The sequence below is a fragment of the Acanthaster planci genome, linkage group LG01 (assembly GCF_054643075.1).
Source record: "Acanthaster planci isolate LZ-2023a linkage group LG01, COTS_SCS, whole genome shotgun sequence".
NCBI classification, from domain to species: domain Eukaryota; kingdom Metazoa; phylum Echinodermata; class Asteroidea; order Valvatida; family Acanthasteridae; genus Acanthaster; species Acanthaster planci.
In genome coordinates this window covers 2195260-2222430 of record NC_141777.1, presented here as the reverse complement: position 1 = coordinate 2222430, position 27171 = coordinate 2195260, and the positions used below count along the sequence as shown (strand labels likewise).

Here is a 27171-nt window from a genome sequence, read left to right as displayed (position 1 = left end):
TTCTTTTGCAAAAAAAAACGGGGGCGCTGTTGCACTTTGACAGCGCGGCGCGGCACGGATAAATTCAGAGACGCACATGTACATCATGTATTGTAAAAAGGATTGTTGGTTCACCGACTTTAGTCTGTTTGTTTTTTTCAAATCATGTCATGCTTTCGCTGTAAAAATAACACGCTTTGTTTTTCTGTTAAATGAGCCCTCTCAGCATTTGATTTGAGGCCATGAAAGTATATTTTCTGCCTGTCCGAACGGCGATACTGGTGGGGATTTTGCTGACCATTCTGACGTGTGTCTGTCATGTCTGTTGCGATCACCGTCAGCTAAGGCCGTGCGTGTGGAGGTAGGTGTTTACAGTCATGACACTGTATGTAGGCTACATTATAATCATGGCTATTAAACACAAAACACTCAATGTTGAAAGGGATCCGAAGCTAACCTCCCCCCAAAGCATTCACCCGGAAAGAAGTGGCTTGAGGGAAGACTTCCATATCACAGGCATCACTTGACACCCGGACCCCATTGCCATGATAGTATAGCCTGTTGACATGATTGGTAGTAATGCGTCAATATTTTCCCTGGCCATGCTGGTGTAACGGGCATGATGGGGGGGGGGGAATGGCACACTATGGGGAACTCGCAAAACAGAAAACTCTAACTAACCAAGGATCTTTGAGAGAAAGGTTGCAGGAAGCTGAATTAATAGGGACTCAGACACCAATGACTTGAAAAAAAAGGACACACAAGAATTTATTAAAGAAAAAGTACTAAAAAAAATGCAGAAACCAAAAGGACTAAAAAGAAAAACACCACCAAAGGACTAAAAACTTTAAAAGGACAAAAAATCAAAACCAACACAGTGTGTCAAGACATTCTAATGAGGAGAGTTTAGCTTTCGATCACTGACTCATAGAAGCAGACAGAAACCTGACTCGAGCAAAAACGCCCACTCCAGTGGGGAGGAACAAATGCATGAGCAGTGATAGTGTCTCTGCTGGTTTGCTCTTCAAAACCAAGTGGCCAGAGCATGGGGGTCAAGTTATATGGGTAGAAGCAAGGGCCGAAGTAAATAAACAGGGGGATACACTAACAGAAAAATACAGGGGAACTCTAAACAAAACCTGTATTTTTAGAGGGGAATTACTCCTATGAAAAGACGTGTACAAACAGTTTAACAAATTTCTAGCCCTGCCACTCTGGAATGCCTGGACTCTGCTTCTAGTTATGCTAAAGTTGACTCTTTTTAGGACATATTATCACTTTTTGACCGCTAATATAACAGTTAACACTGGGGCAAAAATTAACAATGTGGAACTCTTCCCATCATGGCAGTGGCTTGAGAAGTCGGAATGTGTCTCTTCAACATTAAGGACTAGCGTGGCATGGACTCTGATGGCTATTTGCGATTGTTAACATGTATTTTTTTTTCCAGAGGAATTTTTCAGAAATGTTCATTCGTTCATGTGGATCATGATCATGCTTGACAAGACTCAGTGTTTGGAGTTCAAATTTGTTTTGTATTCATAGAGTGCCCGAGAGTGTTGTAAAAGTGTTGCATCTATATCTGAGTAGACGACTGGACATTTGACCAAACTCAAGCCAAGTGATCAAATATGTAAATCACAATAAAATCCAAGAAACTACACCAAATTTCACTTTTGAAATTTATCCTAATCCTCAAGGGTGTGTGAAAAAAATTGGAGAATTCAGGACAGCTAGGGTTAAATAAATGAGATCATGAAAACCCGGGATACTTGTCGCAGGTATGGTTAGCCCGAGTTAGGTATTGAAGTTTTGTCATTTTTCTGTGAAATACCGTACAGAATCACTCCGCTCCAGTCAGATGCAGAGGCTGGATTCATTGGGACCAGCGTGCCAGTAAGTTAGCCCTATCACTTCTTGACTTAGAATCTCCGGAGGTAAACATGTAATATATTGAAGGAGGCGGTAATGATGGCCGTCTCTCTCTTTCCAAAAATTTATAGCAGGAAATGGAAGCCATATGGCATGGGTAGCATGATCAGTTGATGAATGAATGCACTCGCCTGTGTCATGCATGCATAGGGAAGGTTTGACTTAGCTCACCGGAGAAAAATGTACTGTACAGATTTATTGACATTGTGAATAGACCGCTGTGTGTCTCTTGGCCGAGCGGTGGATGGGGATAACTTAACATTGCATCAAAAAAGACACCAAGGCCATGCATGCTTGTGTCCGAGTCCCTACAGAATGTGTCTTCAGGCGTCATTTTTTTTCTCAGTAATTTTGTTTCTGTTTTCACAAACAAAAAACAAATTGAGCTCGTTTGAGGTACATTACTCAGTTTGGCATCGTCATGGTAAAAAGCCTTATGTGGGTGAAAATATGTCACTAAAGAGATCCTATCCACTAACACCATTCAAGGTTCTGTGAAAGGTCTAAATAGTAGTGACTTACAACCCCCTGTACTGGCTCACCTATACTCGTATGTAGGTCTTATTTCTAACCCTAACCCCCTAGGCTCCTGCAGTAGAAAGCATACTGAACCTCACAAAATCCAACAGGTGCATGTACTTGTCTATGTACTTGTACATGCAGGTTACTATACCAAACCTGATAAACTCCAACAGAATGAGCCCGTTGGAGTTTGAGTGATATGGTATGGATGGGTCTATGCAGTATAGGATGACTTGCACTGAACAGTACCAAACCTGACAAAATCAAGCATAGTCCAACAATTGGTACAGCAAGCCAGACACTGCACACAGTGACCCATGTGTGTCCCAACTCACACAGAATCCAACACCATCTCCCTGGGCCTTTCATCCCAAGTCTCACAAAATTCAACAACATAGTTCCTCAGGTACGGTACCAAACCTGCCCAAACCTCACAAAACCTGCTGTTGGAGTATGGCAAGTTTTGGGCAGTTAGGGCTTGCAAGGATAATCCGAACTTTGGACACAAGTCCTATGAATAACACGGTTCCTCCTCTCCTCTGTATTTTTCCAGTTCCAAGTGTCCTATCTGGACACTGCGTGTGCACAAGAGCTGCAGTGGCAGGTCACAGAGATATGCACAGTACAGAATTCCAGGTAGGGTTCGTGTCACTCCATTCAGGAAACTTGAATTTTCTGTTTCTTACCGAAACCTGTTCATTCTTGGAATTTGTTTCATTTGTACTTCTTGTGTACAGAGAGCGGTGTCCCCTTCTAATTTCCACAGGACCAATTCATTACCTACAATTTACAAATGTGTACAGTTTTGACACCAAGATGAAAAAGCCAGTTGAATGTCTGCCTGCCAGGAAAGTGCACCGTTGAAAAATGTTGATCACAGACCAGTATCGGCACTAAAAACCCTTGCACCCTTTTTGTATTGTGATGCTAAAAACACAATTGTATTATTTGATCCCCAAAATTACAGTCATGCCTAGGTGTTTGTCTTAGGGTCCTCAGAAAGTCAAAATTGAGTTGTGATCTCTCTGGTTTGAATGTCCTCAGTTCTTTGCAGACTGTCATCACTTGTCAATATCCCGGCCGTCACACAATCTTGCCAGTGGTACATCAGTCTTGCAATCAATGTGTGAGTGGATTCTTCAGTCTCATTGCTCATAGAATTTCAGTGAGACATCATCATTTATTTCTCGGGATCTATAGGGTCTTCTATTGGATCATTTCCATAACTTATGATCTTATTTAATAAAGTATTAAGTACATACATATTTGTTTTCTGTTTTGTTTTCAATGTATTGGAGTTTAAAAATATGAATAACGGTCCTCACTTTCCCGACAATCATCTATACAGGTGCCTGTTGGTAAAACGGTTCTTGTCAGGAACAGTTCATTGTGCTACCGATGGTATGCAGTGTCCATCCACAACTCATCCATGTAAGAATGAGTTTTATCTAACTCCATTTCTCCCAGATCCTACAAAATCCAAGGGCAGGTTTGAAAGGATTTCATGGAATAGAGGACGATACATGCCGGCAGGCTTTGAATTGCTTTACATGGCCCATGATGACCCTTGAAAGATGTTCTGTTGATTTCAAAGGCAGTGATTTTGGAGAAATTGAGAGGGTTTCCAGCTGAGTTACTTTGGAAAGTTCCCAGCATCCTTTTTGATCCGTTTCTCTTCGTGACTTCTTCAATTTCAACAATTGCTCTCTATATTAATTGCTCTCTATATCTCAACTAGGAGGTTGGTAAACAACCCTAACGAAGTTTCATCCCTATTTTAAACAAGTTAACCAGTTTTTTTGCATTTTCACCCCAGAAAATGAAAGTGGTTTAGGAAAGAATTTTTTACAACTGATGATTTAGTGGTATTACTGGAGACATTGAAATGACAGATTTTGAGTGGGAGACGTCTTGTAAACAGTAGATAGATTTAGGACTATTTGCCTTTGCCAGTCAATATCTTAGAGTCTTGAATCCTCTCACTGTTTACAGATTTAGAATTACAAAGGTTCATATCTTGTACATAATGCCACATGGACAGAAGCACTGTCAGTAGATGATGCATTCTTCAGTACTTTAGTCAAGACCACCACAAGACCAGTCATGGTGATCCATGACAAAGGAACATACATGTAATTGTCCTAGTTCATTGAATGCCTAGTGACTTAAACTAAGACTGGAGGTCTTGTGTTAGTTTCAGTTTATAATGGGTCATGCTCTGAACTACAGCTAGGGCTGAGTCAATTCAAATAATTCACTGTTCGAATATTCGACCTTCAATTTTTGATCAGATATCCAAATATTCGGTCGTACTGACCGGCAGATTGTTGGTGAACAAAATCAGTTGCAATAACGCACACAGTTGTGCATTATAATCACTATAATAGCTTCTCACATCTAGAAGTAGACAGGGAGCCATGATTTAGCAAGGGAAGAGATCAACAATACTTCTTGTCCTGTTAAACATTTCTATTCCTTGTACATTTTTTAATGAATAATTACTTTTCTAATTGTGAGATTTCTGACACTTTTCATTTGAATCTACTTGAATCAAGCCTCCATGGTGCAATTTTTTGCATTTAAACAAAAGAAAATTTTCCCTTACTTTTCATGAATTTTGCATTCGAATATTCAAATTTGGAAAATTATATTTGAATATTGAATAATCAATTGAATATTCGGATATTTGGCACAGTCCTAACTACAGCACTGGTGTTTTTGCAGTTGGAGTGCTCCTGACACCAACCCTGGTCAGTGGACTGCAGAGACACTGAGAGTGTGGGTCGTTGATTGGGCCGAGGCAGATGATGATGAACGCAATCATATTGCAACCTTTCCATCACATGTAAATATTTGGCCTTTTCAGTGGCAGACTTTTGAAATGCTCAATGAAACAGATACATTAGTCTTTTTCTATTTGCGTCACATATAGGCTGGTTTAGAAAACACTTACCTAGTTCCAATTTATCAAAGTGGTTCAACGTTATTTTTGTCATCAAACCTAAAAATTTTTGCCCTGAATCAAATAGTGGTTTGTGACCTTAAAAGATCCATTAAATCAATAACATGAGTGCCCTTTTTTTAAATCGATTCCATTTTTTCCATTGTGCTTTGGATGGAAGTGTGTGAAATTACTTCTGATCTGCTCTCCGTTCAACAAAATATGTCGTAGTTTTCTGCAGGTTTGACCAGAATGTTCCACCGGAAGAACCAACGACCCACTGTTACACAGCTTCACGCCAGCAGCCAGCAACAATTACGCACTGACAACATCACCTTCAAGCAAAACTTGAGGTTAGTCTGTCAGTGCTCTCTTCGAATCCATCGAGTGGCACCACCTGGGACTGAAAGACTTTTTGAGGACCTGTGATGGTCTTTACGACAACACTGGTATCTTCTCTTCAGTCTCTCTGATGAAACTTGGAACCCACCAAGCAAGAAAAAAAAAGCCTACCTATGTGACCAGATCCCGCAGGCTCAATCTTTGGCCACTTTAAAGTATTTTTGTTGTGGTTTGTTGTAGAGCAAACAGAGCTCTTTCCTCAGATTTATCACTCATTTTGACACCTTAATAAAAATGGAAGATTACGAGGATGGAAAGGTTTGAGTGTTCTCATCGATTTTTGTCATGCAAAATTCTTTGGCAGACAATTCCCCAGCAACTTGTAACTACCTGTTTAGTTACGGTCACATACAGATATTCACAAATATTTTATGTTCAAAATAATTTTACTTCAGTAAGCAGAATTTAGTGAACAATGTGAAATTCAAATCCAATGTTGGTTGACACCAATCTGGGTGCTCAGCCTCTCAACAAATCCTTTTCCTCTTGTTTTCCTTTTGTTGCAGTTACTGGGAAGTTTTCGTCAGTGTTCCTTTCTATTTAGAGGCAGAGCTGAAAATTAAGGGCCGTCCGGACAGAGCTGTCAACATGTGCTTCATAGGGTAGGCAAACATACATCACTACCTTGTCTCACCAAGGCACACCTATTGAGCTTGGATGGTATTTCCCCCAGCTGGGTGGAAAATTGGGAATTCCTTTCCTGAAAAAGTGCAGTATACTTGTAAAAAATAAGCCCTGTTCTGCAAATGACTTGCTGAAATAAAATCAAAAGAATGCCATCTGACGCATATGAAGCATACGTGTCCGGATCTGGAATCCCCGGCAGGAAGTGGTTAATATACTTTTGTCATTAATTGGTACTGTATTATTATGGAATCATTTCATATTTTTCACTTGGATTCATCTTGTTTTGGAGAATTCTCCAGTTTCTGATACTGTTACCTATTGCAACGAGACTTCTCTTTCCTTTACAGAGACACCACAGTGTTGTTGACCAACCGTTGGTTGTCTTCAGCAACTCAGGATGAAACCACTCAACTCCGCCATGCTTCTGGGCATCCAACAAGGCTGGTTCAAGATCCCTGCGCTAGTCACGTCGCTGTTCTCTTGTCTGAGTAAGTCCTGGATGTGTGGAATCCTGTGGGACGTTATCTGCAGTAGTCACTTGCTAAATAAGTCGTTAAGGATGTTTCTCATGAAGCAACACAGCAACACAATTCATTCAAGTTTGGCCACATAGCATAAAAAGTATGTTTCTCCAGCACTGCATTTTAATTTAGGGGAACAAAGTCAGTTGCAGTGAATGACTTCAGTTTGTGACAGTGGATGATGTGATTACCAGAAGGTTCTCTTTGCTTCCACTCTGTAGGAATTCAGTGCTCCTTACACAGGATGGATTCTTGACTTCAAAGAATCTGACTCTGCCATCCCATCTGGTACAGGTAGGTTTCTGTCTCTTTACTTACATCTTGAAGTTTTGCCAACAGCTGGGAGCAATACATGCGCTAATGAAAGCCAAGAATTAATTTCATATCAAAGAAAGTACATAAATTATGGAAAATCTAAGATAATCCAGCGTCGAACATAGAAAAACAAGTTAAAGTACAGAAGGTGTAAATTTTACGAAAACAGTATCCTAACGTAACAGAAATCCCAATCTGAAACGTTTAAAGACAGAAACAAATACGTCGCCGTGGTTTCAGAGGAAATTGCAGGCGGGAGCATATTCTACCCGACACACTCCGTCAAACTGACATGTTGTTAATGATGTGGTTATCATCCACTTTGCAGAATCTGAACCTGGAGGTTGAGAGTGTGGCCTTTACACCAACCCATCTCATACTTCTGATAGACTCCAAGGTTTGGGGTTTGCCGAGGACCGTGGACAATTTGACACAAGTCACTGGTGAGTAAAATTGTAATGTAGGGAACTGAAAAAAAGCTCCCTACAATGATCTAAAAAGTCACCTGCAGGATTTTAGAGCTGTTGCTTTGAGGACAACAGAGTTAAGCCTTGATTTGATGGCATGCCAAACATGAATGTTTCATGTACACAGTCCGTAACATGTTACAACATAAGCTAAATTGACTGAGATTTCAAACAGGAAATATGCTTTGAACCAGTCACAAGACAACAAGGTGTCAAATCAGGAGCCAAACCCTCATCCAAGTGGCTTTTTTATTTAACAGGTAGTAAGCCATGATTAAGTTATGTAGTGGTTAATGGTTTGAAAACAAATGCCACGGAAATTGTTAGAGATTCCTTTAACCAGGAAGACTGGATTGCTTGATTTTCAGGACTCACAGGGCAGGCTGCAATGAAAGGCCAAGACTGGTGTATTCCATCTACCCTCCACAAGGTGAAATTAAAGCTACATTTATACATGTAGTTACCAATCTACTGGATTGATTTCAAAGCCATAAGTCATGCTTACTCTAGCATGAGCGTGGGATATGGTCAAAGAATCTCTCAACCAGAAGTTGTCATATCATGGAATTGTTGCAGCCGGTTGGGGGTTGTGCACGTCTACAAGCCCAAGTAGGCATACGTTGGTTTGAAACAGGGGCATGTGGTCAGCGTAATTCAAGTTTTCAAAATTTGGCAGAGCAATAGGGCTTTGTGATGCCTATTGAAAGTGGATAAATGTATAACAGTGTTGTTTGGGTCAGGCCTGGCGTAAATGTTAAAGACCTCGGGGAGCTTCTGCCCCAAAATAGCCTGGAAGTTAGACAAAACTAAAAGGGTGGTATTGTCCTTTTCAGAGCCATCAAGCTGTGTCTTTCAATGCCAGCAGTCTGTTCTTGATCAGCACTGTTAGTCTGAGTGACCACCGTCTAATCTCACAGGAGATTCCTCTACCCCTGTCTGTCCTCCGCATGCTTGGTTTTACAGCAGAAGTTGAGGTAGGGGTCCATCCATCAATCAATCGATCGATCGATCGATCAATCAATCAATTGATCAATTACTCAGTCAGTCAGTTGAAGCTGGGAGCCAGAAGTAGGCCTACACTAGTTAGTAAGCCCTGCCCTATTCAAGGTTTTACCGTTTATAATCATGATTGCCCAATCAGAAGAGCATGTGACGTGGCAACGGACAGGTGCATAATGTTGCTATCTCTGTAGGGTGAAGGGCTGTTGTGTACTGATGTTTATAACTTTGCTTTCAAAATCAATGTAATTTGTGCTTCCCATTCTCATTCCAAAAACTGGCTTTTCTCATTTTTGGTTAAACAAATGACTTCAGTTTCAGCTACTCCAAATTACAAAGTTGAGGCACACAGGTCACAAATGGAGAAATTATTAGCAAGGGCAAGGGCCAGCCGCTTGGCCACACTTACTGGAAAAGAAGTAGTTTTGCCTCCATGAACATAATGATTTGCGGCACAATTCAAGAAAGTATGACTAGAATGGCATAGGAATAAGGAAATGTTCTCTTTCGTTATTGTCCCTGCAGCTGGAAATCCAGGATGTCGCATTTGAAAGCTTTTCAAACTTACTAGAGCTGGTTGTCACGGTTACACAAAACTCTCACAGTTCTGTGGTGTTTCTGCAGTACAATATCACCCTAGCTTCATGGACTCATGAACGATTTTGGTTGGATGTAAGAGACACTCGTGGTTAGTATCCTGACTTCAGGCCCGCACGTAGCAGAAGTAAATTACATTCCATGAAGGTCAGACAAGAATTGAGTGGCTGCAAGTGGATCTAGGTTAGGGTTTGACCAGCATGGTGTGAAGGAAGCAAAGATAGGAGAAGTTAGGGCCAGGAGGGGTGACCGAGGTGAATATGAGGGCTAGGCGTAGGAAGAAGGAGGGGTGACCGAGGTGAATATGAGGGCTAGGCGTAGAAAGGAGGGGTGACCGAGGTGAATATGAGGGCTAGGCGTAGAAAGAAGGTAATAAAAGGGTGTGGCAGGCAAGGAGGTGAATTTAGGGTAGGGTGTGGCAGGCCAGATGTCATAGGAAGCAAATTTAGGATAGGTTGTGGCTGGGCAGGTGTGTTAGTGAATATAGGACAGAGTGTGGCTGGCTGGTTGCGGCAGGGATTCAGTGTAAGGTAGGGTGTGGCTGGCCAGGTGTGTTAGTGAATACAGGACAGGGTGTGGCTGGCTGGTTGCGGCAGGGATTCAGTGTAAGGTAGGGTGTGGCTGGGCAGTAGAACAGAAGGTGAAAAATAGGGTAAGGTGTGGTCAGATGCAGGGTGTGGTTGTGGGAAGAGGGTAGGGGTATGGCTGCCGACTGGAGCGCCATCCTTGCCCTGACAGGGACTGACATTGATTGGGGTTTCATGGAGAAGTTTTTGTTCCCTTTTTGTCAAATTCTAAACTGCAAACCACGTCGTCATGCCTACGCGTTCATTACTGCGTGACTGTATGTTTTCCTTCCACTTATGTCAGGCACGGTCTCCTTGAAGTTCTCCAGTGGGGCACACCTCCATAGCTTCCTTTTTTGGGACCAAAAACGCTTGTTTTTCAGCTACCAAAATGGTAAGTCGTAGAGAAAAGTTGAACCACCAAATCCTTGCAGCTCATGTTAAACTCATTAAGCAATACTGGGGCTCTGAAGTTGATCTGTATATTTTGCATTTTGCCTAATCACTACCATTCACATTGTGTAAAAGCAATGTCATTTTTTGTGTTGACAAAGAAATTACTTGTAACTTGCTCTCAGTATTACTCGGAAAGATCGAGCAAACCTTCTTCATGTCTATCTAGGTCAGTACGGCACCTTCAGCGTCAGAGGTAGTGATTCCGCAGTCTCAAATGTATCCAGCAATGAAATGATTGAGCAGGTAGGAGTGGTTATATACACGTGTGTGGATAGGTAGCCTAAGTGTGAAACCTTGACGATAAAAATGAAGATTGGTTTATCATTCACATGAATAATAAAAGCAAAGTGAATGAGTTATCACAAAGCACTGGAATGTGTTCATGGTTTGCAAATTTCAGCATGAAAAGTTGCACCTTTGCAAAACACATTGGTCTGGAGATCTTAATCAGTTTGACTGTGATCCCATTCTACACTTTATTGCAATTGAAAGTTAACCTCAAAAGGGGGGGTGGAATATTTCACACTTTTCCCATCTGGGAAAATGAATATTCATCGCACAAATTGTGAAAAATTGTCCCCTCGTTTGGAAAGATTTTCGCACTTTTTTCCCCTCAGTGAAAACAGAAATTCACAAGTGGGAAATTTTTTTCACACCTGTTTTCACCAGTGGGAAAATGTTCACACCTTTTTACACAAATGGGAATTTTTTTACAGCTTTTTTTCTCAAGTGGGAAATTCGCCTGTGAATGGGAATTCTTTCCACAATTTTTCCTCATCGTTTTCACAGGGTTACGTTTCAATTGCAATGTGCTGTACCTTTTGAAGTTCAAACAAATTTGACTGGTAAGATTTGAGTGCCCACTTACCGGTTCTTTTCAGCACCAGATTTCTTCCGAAAGAGACAGTTCCGTACATGGTGTATTAGCAAACCGCACACAGTACATTTGGACAGTCCAAGAAGTGTTAGATCCATTACATATTCATCAGCTTGTATGGCCGTACATTCTTAGTAAACTTTTTATTTCATCCTGACATTGAAGGTGTCCATCAGCCAGTCTGGTGACATTCTGGTGCTGCTGTCTTCCAACTGTTTGTACTATAGTCAAATTGGCCAGACCACACTTGTCAGTGTAAGTGCAAGAAACTGTAGCCTCTTGTCAGCAATTGTTACGTTTATCCCAATTTTCTCCTGGCAGTTTTGGCAGAATCGAAGCAATTATTGTGTTCGTGGAAATTTGAAAAGGATTTGGGATTGTGCCAAATCTCATTTTTGAAAAGATAAAAAAAATCAGTGACTCCAAATTTAGGTCTGACAGTCATGGTGGTAGTTTGTGTGTACTGACAAAAAAGACCAATGACCAGGAATATACTAGTTTTAATAATCAACTGAAGTTGATCACCTCAGGCTGATTAAAAAATATTGTTTGGTTAAGCAAGTTAAGAATAAATTGCCATGTCTTATTCCATAGGTCCTCATTGGAATCCAGTAAAAAATGGAGAAAACCTTGGGAATAATCATACTTGATGTTTGCCTCAACTTGAGTAGATTTGTCATTCATCGTGTGTTATTGTTCATTGGCAATAGACTCGGCATTCATTGTATTTTCTGCAGTCCCATGCTGTCCGGTGCCTTTAAGGCAGGCTGTGTCTAAATTGGACATTTTGTGGCTATGGCATTGAGTTTCTTCTAGCACGCTATCGGAATTGACATAGCCATAGTTTTTTGAGACACAGGCTGATATCAGTGATGCCAATTTGAAGAGAGTTGAAAAGTATGATGTCAGTGGCATCGACCAATCGCTTGCTGTGTTTGATTTTCGTTCAGCTCTCTGCCAGTGAATTGGTTTCATCTCATGCCTATCTCCTGTTTGATCTTCTGGGTAATGTTTTCGTCATTGGACTTGAAAGTAATGGGTAAGTTAATCCTTGTGTTGTAGTTATTACAATTAGCAGTATGCCTTAGCAGCAGAAATGATGCAAGGAGACTTCCAGACTGTGGTCAAGTTCAGCTAGGGGTACTGATTCTACCAATCAAAATCGCTGTCGTCAACCCAGGGAATTAACGGTCACAATCAGCATTAATATGAAAATATTGATTACGGTGATGATTGATTTTACAAACACCTGCCATTTGCTTCTCGTCCGGTCCATTTTAATCAAGTGTTTGGATTATCATTCTCGCAGTCATCCCGCCACGAGTAAACAGATTTGTTTTCAAGCTTTCAAATATGTTCAGCCTTTCTTGTTTGTAACATTTTGCCCGTGGAAAAGAACTTTGGGCAGAAACAAAACAAAGAGCAGCTTCCAGGAACCAATCTAGCAGAGATCTTGAAGTGAACATGCACAGTTTCACTAGGAGCAAATACTAAGGCCTTAATTTTAAACTCACTGGCTAATTATCAGAAAGAAACCTGTAAGACAAATGGCTAGTTAATAGTGAGTAGCACGCAAGTTTTACAAAACTTAGTAGCAAGACTACGTTAAGAGAGTATTCCTCAGCATTTTAAAGTATTTTTAACGGTCTGTTTAAGGCGGAATAGGTTTCGTGGGCCGAACAGCAATCCTGAACAGTCGGCATGTCTTTCATTATTTTTATTGCAAAACTTGTGTTTGTTGGTTGGTTTTTGTAGATCATCCCTTCAGCATTGGCGGTGGCAGTACCCACTGAAAGTTGAAGTAGCAGGGGCATTACATGATGCGGGAATTTCTTGTCCAGTAAGTTGATGGAATATTGTTAGTTTGGAAAGAAAAGTGAAGTTATCGCCCCAAAGCAGACGGATTGGTGACAATTGCCGTGTGAAGTTTCTTCATCTAGCATGGGTTTGTTGTCCAAAAAAAAATCCAGAATTTTATAGCAAAGTACTCTTGTCCATTTCCTGTCACAATTCATTCCTGGAATATGTCCAAAATTGTATTTGGTTTACATAAGTGAGGCTCCTGCCTTGAAAGAGTATTCATCAAGAGAAACTGTGAAAACGAAAAGTCACTCCAGAAGTTTCAGCATTTGATTTGCATTGCCAACATAACGCTGAGAGTATTAAGTGTTATCGACCTCTATCTTTTTTTTGGATAGCTTAGAATCAGAATTTACAAACACACAGGATTCTGCTTTAAGTCTGAGTGACTGTTAGGCTTACTGTATTGTTTTGCCACAGATCAAAATGGAGCTTTTCATTTGGGATATTGAGTTTGGTTGAAAAGTCCTCCATTTTTCACGGGGTCATTTCACAGTACAGGCGCTTTGAGCACACTGATGTCGCCGGTATATACTACTTCGACATTGGTAATGTGATTCAGCTCTGGACATGTTTGACATTTCCCAGTGATGCGGATATCAAGTTGCAGGTACATGTATTTTATATTTGCTAATGCGAGCGATGAGGATCATAGCCCATTCAAATGTCGCAGTGTTTTTTTTTAGTGTGGATGAAATTTTCCCTACATACTTCTGAAATATCTGCAAACTTTCAAAAATGTCTTACCTTTGAGAAAATAATGCGAGCTAAGCATCCCATCCACAGAATAGTAGTTAACTTTATGCTTAATTATTTTTTATTTGAATTTGATGAGGAAAAGCCCAATACACTGTACAGGTAGCAAAGAAAAGTATTTATTTAACCAATGACATTCTCTTCAGATTGTTTCAATGATTTGACCTAGGTCGGTTCATACTTTAAACAAAAGCAAAATAAAGCAACTTTCATGATGACATCAATCCCCAGTTTTGTTGTTCTGTTTATTATGATAAGTTTTCCTCATTCAGAAATTCATATGAAGTAGAAACTTCGCTTTATAGCGTCTCAGGAAATTTCATAGAGAGCTTTCTCTAGCCTTTTCATCTGACAGATGTGGTAAGAAAATGATGATCTCATTTTGTGAAAGAAGGCAGTGAATTGAAATAGTCACACTGCTTTGTTGTTTCAGGTTGTGTCAAGCTCACCCGGCCTCTTGCACATCACAGAGGAAGATTTGTGGGCCTATCACCCAGGACGGTTAGCCATTAACAAGGTAAAGTTCCCCAGACTCTCCTGCACACAGTGTCAGATGAACGAGCCAGGTGTCATAGGGTCACTTTCCGCCCAGAGTTTAGGTGTATACCCCCCACCAGTCAAACAAGAGACTGGCTAGTTATAGGAGGTTTTCTTACGGAGCTCGTGCATGTATATACACGGTCGTACATTCAAATAGAAATTGGTCCTCAAAGCCTGTCCTGTACCAAACGCATTAACCTGTGTGCGCATGCTGTGAGTTGCCACCAAACGATCATATCTGTGTACTAACATACCCTCTGTTGTTCCAGTTCAGAACCAAGAGAAAAGTGTCCCATCATTGTTGATAAATAAAAAGGCTGGGATAAGGACCAAATTCCACTGACAACTGACGCCCAGGGATGACAATGTCCCACATCTGTGTCTGGCACCAGTTATGATGGGTGCATGTTACAAGCGGTAATGAATGTTCTTTGCCTTCTTTATGCGTCAGCTGTGAGTCAGTCTTGTGCAGGAGTAGATGTTTTCTGGGACAGTTTTTCAGGGTTTCTTTGCTGTTTTTCTTGGAGGGAAACTTTCTTCACCGTATGTTTGGCTGAGCAGCTGTATGAATTTGCATTTAATAGACCCGTCCAAACATGACAAAAGATTGCAGTGTTAAAGAAGGAACTTTGCCCTGTGTGAGTTTCCCGTTTCATTTTGGCTCTGTCAATATCTAGACGCTGACAATACAACCCAGCCTCAACCTTGAAACAAGGCTCGCCAATGATGTCATCGGATGGACTGGAGACATTAAGCTGGAGGTCAGACCAGATCAGGAAGATCTCGGTTGTGAGAAGCCCACGAGTATGGTGAGTAAAAAGGGCCAGATTCAGTCCAAATTTTAAAAAACGAAATATTCCTGTTACCAATTCTTCTCAGTAGCTCTCAGAACCCTGGCCTACTCCCTGTCTCCCATAAGATTGTTATCACATGATACAACGACAGGTCTTTCGGGGACGCCTCAAAAGTTTGCGCATTCCTGCTTCAACCAAAACAATATTGGCATTGCCTTTTCCCATCAGGAAGTTTGATTGTACTCCCCCAAAGAATACACCATTCCCATTTTAGTTAGAACTTGCTTTGGTCACTGTTCTCCTTGGTTTGTTCCTCAGTATTCCAACTTCTAAGACACTTCTTCATACTTAAATCTTTAAAAGGTTGACTATACAGCAAACGTCGTTCTACATTTTCTCTCATACTGCGTACTTATGCCCACCAGTTTGACCATTATCTAGTCCCTAAGCATCTTGTTTTGGGCCCTGCAGTTAAGTATTACTTTCTGATCATGGGGGAAGCTGTAAAATAATTTCCATTTGGAACTAAATTCCTGGTTTAATAGGCCTTAGAGTTTTTCCACATACTTATAAATGTTAGGCTTATTAATAGGACCATCCTCGACTCTGCTTTTTTAATGTAAAAAAAGAAGAAATCTCTAAGCTAGGGAAGAGTAAGCCCCAATTTTTTAAACACAGCCTTTTTGTAAATCACTGGCTTTCATTGATTTGTTCCAGGTGGCACACTTTTCAGTGGGTTGCCCACCTGGAAGGCACATCCGAGTCAGGAAACCAGACAGCTGCTCACATTTCAGTAATTACACAATACCCAGGTATTATTGTGCACAGCCCTGCAATGCTATCAGTGATGGCTATTTCAACCCCTTGGAGGGGGGGGTGTATAAAGCAGCAAATTGCCGCAAATGCAGGATTCATTAATGCTACTGCACTGCATTGTGTATTTCAGGTAATGAAACCATGGATTCCATAGAAGTGCCCTAGGTACTGAAACGCGGAAGGTATTTTTAGTGCATTTCATATCCACATTCATTTAACACTTACAGTTTCAGTGAACATTGCAGTTTACACAAACGGACACAAAACACACTGAAAACGCATCTATGGAGAGGCACCTTAAGCCTGAATAAACCTGTAAACCTGACAGGACATTGAGAAGTAGTTACATCACTTTTAGCAGTGAGAGGGTATTCTGGGTAAAACCAATGGAATCAGGTAGAGACTTAAAATGCAATCCATGTGTGCACTGGGCAGGGAATCGAGCCCCAGGCTGACAAGGAAAGAATCACTCAGCCAACATGATTCTCCTGGTCATAAAGTTATGGTACACAGGGACAAGAATAGTTTAGTTTCCATGGACAGTTCATATTTTGGTTGGAGGATGGCGCTTGCTTAAAGCCGATAGCAAATCACAGTAATTAGTTCTGTCGTCAAGTCCACCTTAAGTCTTTGTTACGAGGCCTTTCACAGGACCAGGCTTGAGTAGCACCGTGAACAATGACAACATCATGCCCTTTGTCAGAGTTGGTTTTAAGTAGCTTGTGACTCGGCTTAAGACTGAATGACATGCAGGAACTTGTGATGGACGGTAAAACCAACAGCGTTCAGTGACATGTAGCAACTTGTGATGGACAGTAAAACCGACAGCATTCAGTGACATGTAGGACTTGTGATGGATGGTAAAACCAACAGCATTCAGTGACATGTAGGAACTTGTGATGGACAGTAAAACCAACAGCATTCAGTGACATGTAGGAGCTTGTGATGGATGGTAAAACCAACAGCGTTCAATGACATGTAGCAGCTTGTGATGGACAGTAAAACCGACAGCATTCAGTGACATGTAGGACTTGTGATGGACGGTAAAACCAACAGCATTCAGTGACATGTAGGAACTTGTGATGGACGGTAAAACCAACAGCATTCAGTGACATGTAGGAATTTGTGATGGACGGTAAAACCAACAGCATTCAGTGACATGTAGGAATTTGTGATGGACGGTAAAACCAACAGCATTCAGTGACATGTAGGAGCTTGTGATGGACGGTAAAACCAACAGCATTCAGTGACATGTAGCAACTTGTGATGGACAGTAAAACCAACAGCATTCAGTGACATGTAGGACTTGTGATGGACGGTAAAACCAACAGCATTTAGTGACATGTAGGAACTTGTGATGGACAGTAAAACCAACAGCATTCAGTGACATGTAGGACTTGTGATGGATGGTAAAACCAACAGCATTCAGTGACATGTAGCAACTTGTGATGGACAGTAAAACCGACAGCATTCAGTGACATGTAGGACTTGTGATGGATGGTAAAACCAACAGCATTCAGTGACATGTAGGACTTGTGATGGACAGTAAAACCGACAGCATTCAGTGACATGTAGGACTTGTGATGGACAGTAAAACCGACAGCATTCAGTGACATGTAGGACTTGTGATGGATGGTAAAACCAACAGCATTCAGTGACATGTAGGAACTTGTGATGGACGGTAAAACCAACAGCATTCAATGACAGTAGGAGCTTGTGATGGAAGGTAAAACCAACAGTATTCAATGTGAATTCATTGCATTGATTTTATCGGGGACAATGCGCTTTGCCGCCATATTACCTCAGCTCTTCACTTCCCAAACACTGCAAACTGTAACTGTTGTCCCTCTGTACACACTCGCTGTGTGAAAGAGTTTGGTGAAGGTATTTATCATTATCAAGATTATAAATGTACATTTTCTCCTTTTTTGATTTTCCCAGAGATGCCTATTTGGAGGATAATGGTTCCAATCCTGAAGACATCAAGGTTATTGTTCGTTAATTTCAATTTCTCCTATGCTCATTGTGCTTGTATTTTGCCCACAACTTGTGTGAATGACATCATCTCTTCAGGCAAACTTGAATTTACATTTCTGATTGGCTGATCCGTGGCTACAAACAGTGCAACATATAACTGTACTGCACAGGTCATATCAAACCCTGCTTATTGCGCTGTTCTAACTCAACGCAATGCGCTATTTTTATGCTAAAATCAAAATGCACAACTGCAAAATTTACTTTGAATTCAAAGGTGGCACGTATACGCGCATAGGCCCTTATAACATCTTTACTATACGTCAAGTTTGCTTGAAGATAAATTCGTTATCGTGCTTGCACTTGCCTTCGGCTTTGTGGTATATGGGACACAGACACATTACACTATTCTGTATTCCACTTGCACTCATGTGACGACTAATAAAACACACGGTTTGAAAACTTCTCCGGAAAATTCACTTTAATGACGCTCTTATTTTTTTCACTTGCTATTTTGCTCCAACATCAGCTCAAGTTTTTCATTTCATACTTATTTTCCAAATTATTTCTCATTTCCAGTGAAAACTGCTCTGGTTTGTTTGACAATGAAGCTTTCATTTTATTCATTGCTTTTTGTTTGCTTGTTTTCAGATAGTCAAATACGACTGGGCTATGTTTGCTTGCCCCATCACAGCTCACTATCAGCTGCCGTTCAGACCATCACTTGATCTGTAAGTCACCGGTGTTGAGCACAGAATGATAAAAGGATTCTTGTTGTGAAAATGTTGTACATGACTTATCTGGGCCCACTTTGTAGGGTTGAAATAAGTACAGCAATTTCTGTTAATGAACCTGCCATTCATTTCGTAGACAACATAAGCAGTAAGCGCACGAAAAAGCTCGCTGACTGCAGCTCACAGACTTTGCTTAAACATCATGAGACACCAATCCGCTCCGAGCGGAACGAAAGAGGGCGTGTTTTTTATTACTCACTGCATAGGCACGGGTGTATAATGGAGATTAATGGAGCGTCTAACGCGGAGCACACTGAGTACGCCCGACCAATTTATTCCTTAATGTATGGTCTTTGCATCAGCTGAGGCTGATGCGAGACCCAGCACTCCATTTTGCAATAAACATTCCATTTCTGCACATTTTTAACAAAATTTTTTGACAAAGTTGCATTAAATTGTCTCAATACAATACAAATTCATCTTGCTGGTTTAGAATTAAGGCAGTTAAGGATTAGAAATTAGGTCTGTAGTAATACATGTAAACAGTACCGTGAATATTTATGAGTTGAAATCACTGGTAAGTAAGAAACTCTGAGGATTTTTCTTGAATATTGATAAACGGTACGTGTTGGGGATAGGCAGTTGAAACCATTCCATAAAATTGGGCCTTGGTGTCTTACAGTTGATTTGGAGGAATTTGTTCGTTCACTGAAGATATGAAACTTGGATGAGAATCTTGTATTATAAATTTTGGATTGAACTGTTTAAAGTGAACTTAGTTTGTATGACCGTTGAAAGGATCTGATGCTCAAATTTATACATCAAAATGCCCCAGTGATATTTGTAGATATTAAAGATATTGAGACATTTGAATTTAAAGAAGAGAGGTCCAGTGTGTGATCTGTAACCTTAGTTATTGATCAGTCTTAAGGCTTTCTGTGAGTGTTTGCTTTCAGTTTCCTGATGTTTTCCAACTGCTATACAGCTCTCCTTTATTTTCCCAGGAATGCTGCATATTAACAGAGTGTAAACTCAGACGTTATTCTTTCTGCAGTTATGACCATGATGAAATTGTCACTGAAGTGGATGCCAATTACGTTGTCACTGAAGAGCAGGGTCGTGTAGATTTTTCCTACAATACCAGCATGTTGCAGGTAAAGAATCGTGACATTAATATTTAGTAATGAGTTGTCTCCAGAATCCAGCAATAGGTGACTGCAGTGATTGATGTGCACAAACAGGAAAACAGAATTGGAGCCCCACGTTCACGGTGTCAAGTAACAGTTTTAAGCACAATTTGGCGGTCCATATACACAGACATGACTGAAGGGTTCAGTCACCATGCACGCTCAAGAGTCACTGATGGCATATGTGTATACTCGCTGATACCCACCATCTGTTCATACACACACTTAGTCTGAGAAGAAGTCTTGGGACCGTGTGTTGAACTTGGCTACTATACACATATGTGGCCGGTTGTATCAAGTATCGCTCAGTAGCAGTGCCCCTTAGTGGTCCAAAATATGAGGTCGGGGTAAGAAATGTCGTAGAAATATTATTCAGTTGACTTTAACAAGTCAATAGTTGTGGTGCTTGGCTGTATGTCAAAAGAAGGCTGCTATATTTTGCTCTTTTTTGACAGTCAAAGACTTCATCCAAACTAATATCATCCTCAGGGGGTTCTAAAGCCTGATAAAGCATGGTGTGGACGTGCTGACGGTTGCACACACATTGAGATGACTTTTGTGAAATCAACAATTGAAGATTGAATGTTTCTGCTTTGTGTGCTACACTGTACTTGACTTTCTGAGTGAAATAGTCAGAGGTCAGAGTCCTGTTAGCACAAGCTCAGCTGTTAAGCACTGCTATGAACATGGGCCCAGACCCTTATAATGGCTTTGTTTGATTTGATACTAACTCCGGTTGAGCTGCCTTCCGTCCAAAAATTGTACAGGCTTTAAGCCAAGCAATTGTGCACTGGTTTCCACAGTGTTTTTGTAAACGGGTCGGGTTTAACATTTCTGTTGTAGATTTGTAATGATCCTGAAATGCTTGTGAGCCTAGATACGTAGATAGGCTTTCACGATGGGAATCCATTATATACGGGTGAATTTTTAACAAGCACACTGTCAGAGTATGAAAGGTGTCAAGATTTCGTCAGAGGTGGCTCTGACTTCATCAGGACCGAAAAAAATCGGAATTATTATACTAGGACGTCACGAGAAGCATGAGAATTGCAGATGCAGTTGAACCGGTTAGTATTTCAGACGCGGACACGGTAGAGGTCGGTTCTGTTTGACTTGTTCTGTTTGTCCAAGAAATGTGGCTTACATAGTTGCCGTCCATTCTGTTGACTTCAGCTCGTGAGCCTGTGAGTCAAAACAAGCCAACTTCTACATCTACATCTTTGAATGCTCTAATCAAAGCCTGTGCAGCATCTGCCTGTAGATGAAGTGTTGAGAAAAACCCTCTGGGCTGAAGGGAGAATCAAGCGACAACTCTACTCACAAATATCTTTTCGGTTCTTCTTGCTTTGCAGGCTGGATGCCACACGCTTGCGCCAACACCGCTCACCAATAACAGCGATGAGATAGTTGCATCAGAGGTAAGGAGGCACAGTTATAACTCTCATGGAAAAAGAATGGGCAAATCAGTTGCTTAGGATTCCTGTTTTCATGGGATTGGTGATGACATTTGTCTGCTGCATCCTTAAGTCCTGGGGCCAATTTCATAGAACTGCTTAAGCACAAAATTTGCTTAAGTTCAAAAAAACTTGTTTAATAAACAAAGGTTACCAGCTCAAAATCTATGTGATTGTCATGCTAACCAAAAGACAGGTGAATAGCATTCCAAAACAATATACATCACATGGAGTTTTGGCTGGTAACCCGATTTGTCAAGCAAGGTTTTTTCACGCTTAAGCAAATTTTGTGCTTAAGCAGCTCCTTGCAATTGGTCCCATGTCATCAGTGGCAAAAACCGTGACAATCAATCGTCGTCTCGTAGATTTGTGAAATTACTTTGACGTACTTTATGCTAGATGCGTGCCAACAAGCACACAACCACGCACATGTGCATACAGACAGTTGTTTTCTTTAAATAAACCCGGAGCTATTTTCAACTTGAATATGGAAATTAGGTTTAAAGAGACCAAATTAAGGCATGTCTCAAAAGTTGGAATGTACCTTTTTTCACTGGAACATTCCCTGTAGGAATACCGAGTTCCATTTTGCCTTCCAGAAACACACGTTGTCTCCAGCAGAGTAGACACAGTGGATGGTCCCAATTGGAATAAGCTTTGTTCTCACTGAGTAGCAATTTCAAAGACACTCCCTTACAAAAACAGCCGTTGAGTGACCAAAAAATGCACCATTCCTCATTCTGGACATGAAGTTGGAACTTATTTCTCATCTGTTGTTCAGAGGTACCAACACTGCTTCATTTTGAATGGTACCAAGGACTTGGCAGCATTGAAGAGGCAAAATTACCACGTCCTGAATCAGACCGGCCTGGCGTCACTCACATGGACCACAGGGACAAATAACAGCATTTATCAGTTCACAGCTACCGTTGTGGATCCTAGATACAGGTGAGGCTTTACTTACACCCAAGCATACACCGAGTATTTCCCATGATCATTTGTCCTGGTTGCAGTGAGAAACCGGAGAAAGCTTTTTCACGTCTTAGCCAAATGTTCTGAAGAACCAGTTTGTCATTGGGAACCTGATTTGCTGTTAGCATTGATGCCCTCCAACCTAATGGCCTTTTTGGATAGGATTCTGGAACGACAACTTTGCAAACTGTGAGAGTTTTGGTCATTTTTGTTAAAAAAAGCCTTCACTTGCAAAAGTGGGAATACCGAAACGGAAACTGCAGGTTGATTACGCAGAGTTGCAGAACACAAACTTTTTTGCAGTGTGAGGTTTATGTACTAATATGTACTTCATGCTTTATAAAGTAGTCTATGAAGTGATTTAAGAGATTTAATTCATAACCGGCTTCGCTCAGGAGTTACCAAGACCCAACACTGTTTGTAGATTGGACCTTCTGTCACTGATCTTTGTGAATGTGGATGGAAACAGACAATAAGAACACATGATTGATAGGTGTCCTATACATAGCCCCCCCCCCCCCGAGTGAGCAGCCTCACAGACGTGGATGTTGAAACCGCTGCTTAGATTTTATTTCAGCTACCACTGTAGCTCTATACCAAATATGATATATGTGCTGTAAATTGATCCGTGTGCATAATTTGCTGTTAACACTGAATATTTTGTGCACTTAAGTGTGTCCTTTTGAGGGCGTTGACTTCACTGATGAAAGAGGTGGGGAGAGTGATTATTTAGTTATGCCCCGATCGGCAAGAGTTTCGTCGCATCTGTTCACGTGTACTTGGTGTGACTTGCCCCTGTAGTATCAAAAGTATTTCTTGGGAGGGGCAGGGGGCAGGGAACTACCGAACTTGGCATAGGACATGTGCTTTACCAATGAAATGCACAACTGGTTGCAATGAGTCACTCTTCGTTTCAAGACATGATTGTTCAGGTCTTTCGCTAACTTGTTTTCCTGGCTGACCCACTGCACTAGTTAACTGGATGTTTTACTAGCCCGTTTAGAGTTTTACTAGCCCGTATATAGAAAAATTTAAAACCCCAAATTTGTAATCAGCTCACCAATAAAGAATTTGACATTTCAGAAAATAAAAGGCTGAGGGTATAAATAAAGAGGCCTGTATGTTAGTTAAACATCACTTGAGTCACTGGTAACGGAGTTGGGAACAAAATGATCTCTTTGCTCCATCTCTCTGCTCATTTGGGTTGCTTACGTTAGGCAAAAACTGCCACTTTTTGTTTACTTTCTGATATTTATATTGATATATTGATTTATATTGAACACATGCATTTATTTCAAATATCCAAGTTTTAACAGGTTGGCTTATTCTGAATTTTTCACTAGCCCACTGGGCAACCAAGGAACCAAGTTTAGGTAGCCCGGAGCATTTTTAGCTACAATTTGTACACTGGGGTAGTACTATTTCGAGGCCTGTTGATACAACATTGGTCAAATCTGATCTTTTGCATCCACCCAGTTTTTGCCGTCTTCAAGCCAAGTTTGCCGTGTTGGTCTACGGGCATCCCCCTGAAGTCCAGCCCAAGCCAGTGACCCAGGTTTCCTTGGGAACCTTTGCCGTCCTGACCTTTGCCCTCGGGGTCATATCCTACATGTACTACCGGAAGGGTCATATTAAGAAGTTGGAGGAACAGCTATTTGACTACAACACAGGCAAGGCACTCTCCGATCGTTGCATATTACAGAATTTAATTTCCATCAAATCGGGGGAATTTTACACAGCAAACAAGCAGCTTCCATTAAAACCTGCCATTTATTAGACATGTGCCGTGGGGGACCTTGAGGCACCAACTGGTCTCCCATTAGTATGACCACAGTGGGTTTGATCAGGATTGTTCATATTCGAACCTTCAGTATGACGCTTATTTCCATATTGGTGAAGATTAGGAAAAGTAAACAGTGCAAATATATAAATCAAGAGATAATTATAGAGTCACAAAGACAAGGAATACATCAGTAAAGGGAAAAACCAATATGGGTGCTTTTTCAGAAGTCGGGAGGCTTGTATTGAAAAGCTCAAGATAGATAACTATCTCAGCAAAACTAAAGTAAGTATAGTTGAGCTAGAACCTTTCAGATGGCGCAGGAATGATCCAAAGTCTCTCTGTTTATTTTCTCTCCCTTTCTGTTGGAATTCAGATTAGTACACATGGAGTTGAAAAATGCACAAGATTTACTGAGCGGCAGGGCACAGGTGAAATTTGTAATTGGTCAGTGTTGCCGATTTTCTAGGACAGAATTGCTTTTGTTTTCCTCTGTCCGTCTAAGTTGAGCTGATTTTTACAAACAGTTCCGGCCCTAGTTTTCAGAGTTCGGCAATTTTACACGTCAGTTGGGTGTTATTTGCCAGTAGTTTATGTCAACTTGCCATGCCGTGTAATTTATATTCTACATCTTGGGGCCAGTGTAACGGAAATTGTTAAGTAAAGGATCAGGTTAAAATACTGCTGTGTGTAAAGTGGTGACAGAATACAATCGGGCTTTGTAAAAGGAACATTCAGCCCTCAAGTGGTTGATATTAAACTCATCAACTTTCTTCTGTCATAATGTTTTCCCGCGCGGGATCTCAATTCATTACCAACTGTAGAATTCATAAAGTGAGGGCCATTTTGAAATCTTTGTAATGCAGCTGACGATTTCCTTTTCTTTGGGATATAATTTTGTGAAAAAGTATTATATGAAAGTTGCATCGCTGCATTAATGCCACAGATTCTTGCCTCCGGACCATTGAAAAGTATTGTATTTTTGGAAGTAAATCACATTTTTAGGGATATTAAATCCGCTCCGAGCGGAACAAAAGAGGGCATGGTTTTTTGGTACTCAGCGCATAGCCATGGGTTTATAATGGAGATCAGTGGCGCGTTTGACGTGAAGTACGCGTAACAAATTTATTCCTTAATGTATGGTCTTTGCGTACACGAATAATGCGTGCAAGAACCCGCTGGAAAAGTTACAACCATCTGTCTTTCTTTTGCCGCTTGGGGGCGCACTTCAACTCGGGCCGGATTGCCACTGATAAATACATGTACATATTACTACCATCAACAGGAACAAAGTCACCACCATTCATGGGCCCCGTCCATGATGGGCAAAGTATCCATCGGTAGCATCCTGACAAACCAGTAACAGTGGGGGAAGGGTCTATTTTAAAGGTTCTCAGGCAAATTGGGGGTTTTGACCCAGATTTTCTCTTTTTGGTCTTTTGTACCTATAGATCAACTGAAAAACTGTTGATTTCCAATAAGATTTTGTAAAAATGTAAAAATCCTATCGTTAATAAATCGTTCATTGTGTATATTGTGTGTATTGGACATTCCATTGATGAATTTTCATTTTTGGCATTTTGTATTGCACCACGTTGAAAATTAACAATCGTTTCATTCAATATAAATGTCACTTGGATTTAGTTGAAGGCTTCCTAGTTATATGCTTCTGAATTGACTCAAGAATTATGCTGTTCCACTGGAATAAAGTCATTCTCATCGAACTGAATCGTCACAACTTCCTTGTCTGACAATTTGTTTAGGTTCGGTAGATTTGATGGGCATTGTAAAAAAAAGTTCCAACTTCAGAAGAGCAGCCTGTTTGTTTCTGTACATTTCCACCAATCCAACAAATTATTGTACGTTTGTACAATTTGTTTGAACAAGTCACAAATGTGCATGTGAGTGATTGCTAGTTTGCCATCACTAATTCTCTTGAGCAGATTTAAAGCCCGTGTGAAGTGCAAGTGTTTTTTCCCCAGAGAGAACATAAAACATGGCTGAATTGGAATTTTTACAGCTAAATTCATCGATGGGGACCTTCAACTGTGTACACTTTATTCTTTTGCTACTTTGGGCTAGTGACGGAATTCTTGTCGGAAGGTGCACTGTTCCAGCCTTCGGCAGCCTCACATCCTGAGTAGGGACCTGCCACAGAGTGTGACAAGGAATTCCAATCAGGCGTCATCGGTGGTCTGTAAGGAAATCAAATATTCTCTATATTAACTTCCATCATTTGATAGTTGATTGATCAGAGACAGTTGGGCCTGAACAGGGACTAATGGATAGGGAACCAGCTAAACTGGGCAAGCCTTGCTCAGCAGTCAGCAGAGCACCCGTAGGAAATTAGAGTTTGAAAAACTTTCCTGGCTCAAACACTACCTCAGCAAAGTGTCTGTCAGCCAAAATGTTTTATCCCACCTTGATATGTTATGATGGCCAAGTAGGAAATTGTAAAATTTGATCACCATGAGTTGGCAGATGATGTGAGGCTTTCCCAAAGTTACCACAATACACAAACTGTAATTTAATTTGGACCAAAAATGGACGCAGCGGGGGCTTTATGTATATGCCGCGGGCTGCTGTAAAGCACATTTAGTAGGCACCGATGACAGGTTCTAGCCACTGCGCTCAAAGGCACACTTACAATATCCAAGCCGTATGGTGCAAGCAATTTGGACACGACCTGATACAGTAAATCGATGATTTCAAATTGATAATTAGATCAGGATTGTGATGGTCGCACAGAGGTTATCAAGTTGCACCCCCCACACACACACACCTGTTTTACATACAAAGTGTGGACATTGCTTTGTCCTGTGGTTAAGGAAACTTGAGGAAAATGCTCCTTTTTCTCTAACTAGGAAAACTCCTTCAAGCTGGATTTTTGACTATGATTTCCTGGACTGTTCCTTTTCATTTTGCCACGGATAACCTTGACCCCAAAATGCATCTGAATCGGTTTTTCAGAGAGGGGGAAACATCGTGTGGACATGTGCGAGGTCCACACTACGCCATCGCATCCAACATTATGTGGACTTCTTTTGTGCAGAGGTCCACATTAGGTATGCCACGCCTGCACACCCACCCACACCCACACGAA

The 27171-nt window shown here is 41.0% G+C and overlaps 2 protein-coding genes across 4 annotated transcripts in view; one reads left to right on the top strand and one right to left on the bottom strand.

Annotated features, from left to right (window-relative positions):
* The first annotated feature begins 65 nt into the window (after positions 1-65).
* Positions 66-25797, top strand: LOC110974315 (cation channel sperm-associated auxiliary subunit epsilon-like). The gene is made up of 30 exons (XM_022225879.2): positions 66-340; positions 1821-1875; positions 2987-3069; positions 3478-3559; positions 3782-3864; positions 5158-5278; positions 5606-5727; positions 6283-6378; positions 6751-6891; positions 7146-7218; positions 7568-7682; positions 8075-8136; positions 8540-8680; positions 9231-9393; positions 10173-10262; positions 10491-10567; positions 11367-11456; positions 12152-12240; positions 12957-13041; positions 13558-13671; positions 14251-14334; positions 15035-15166; positions 15869-15963; positions 17909-17954; positions 18593-18672; positions 19730-19829; positions 21215-21280; positions 22098-22264; positions 23765-23958; positions 24445-25797. The coding sequence occupies exons 1-30, from the start codon at positions 222-224 to the stop codon at positions 24447-24449; spliced, it is 2970 nt and encodes a 989-aa protein (XP_022081571.2). The 5' UTR covers positions 66-221; the 3' UTR covers positions 24450-25797.
* The window catches only part of catsper1 (cation channel sperm associated 1), a 16763-nt gene continuing 13569 nt past the window's right edge, over positions 23978-27171 (bottom strand). For all 3 annotated transcript variants that reach the window (XM_087147272.1, XM_022225904.2, XM_087147278.1), the window contains one exon: positions 23978-26263. In XM_087147272.1, the coding sequence (XP_087003398.1) occupies positions 26246-26263 (18 nt within the window). In that variant the 3' untranslated portion in view covers positions 23978-26245. The remainder of the gene's footprint in view (positions 26264-27171) is intronic.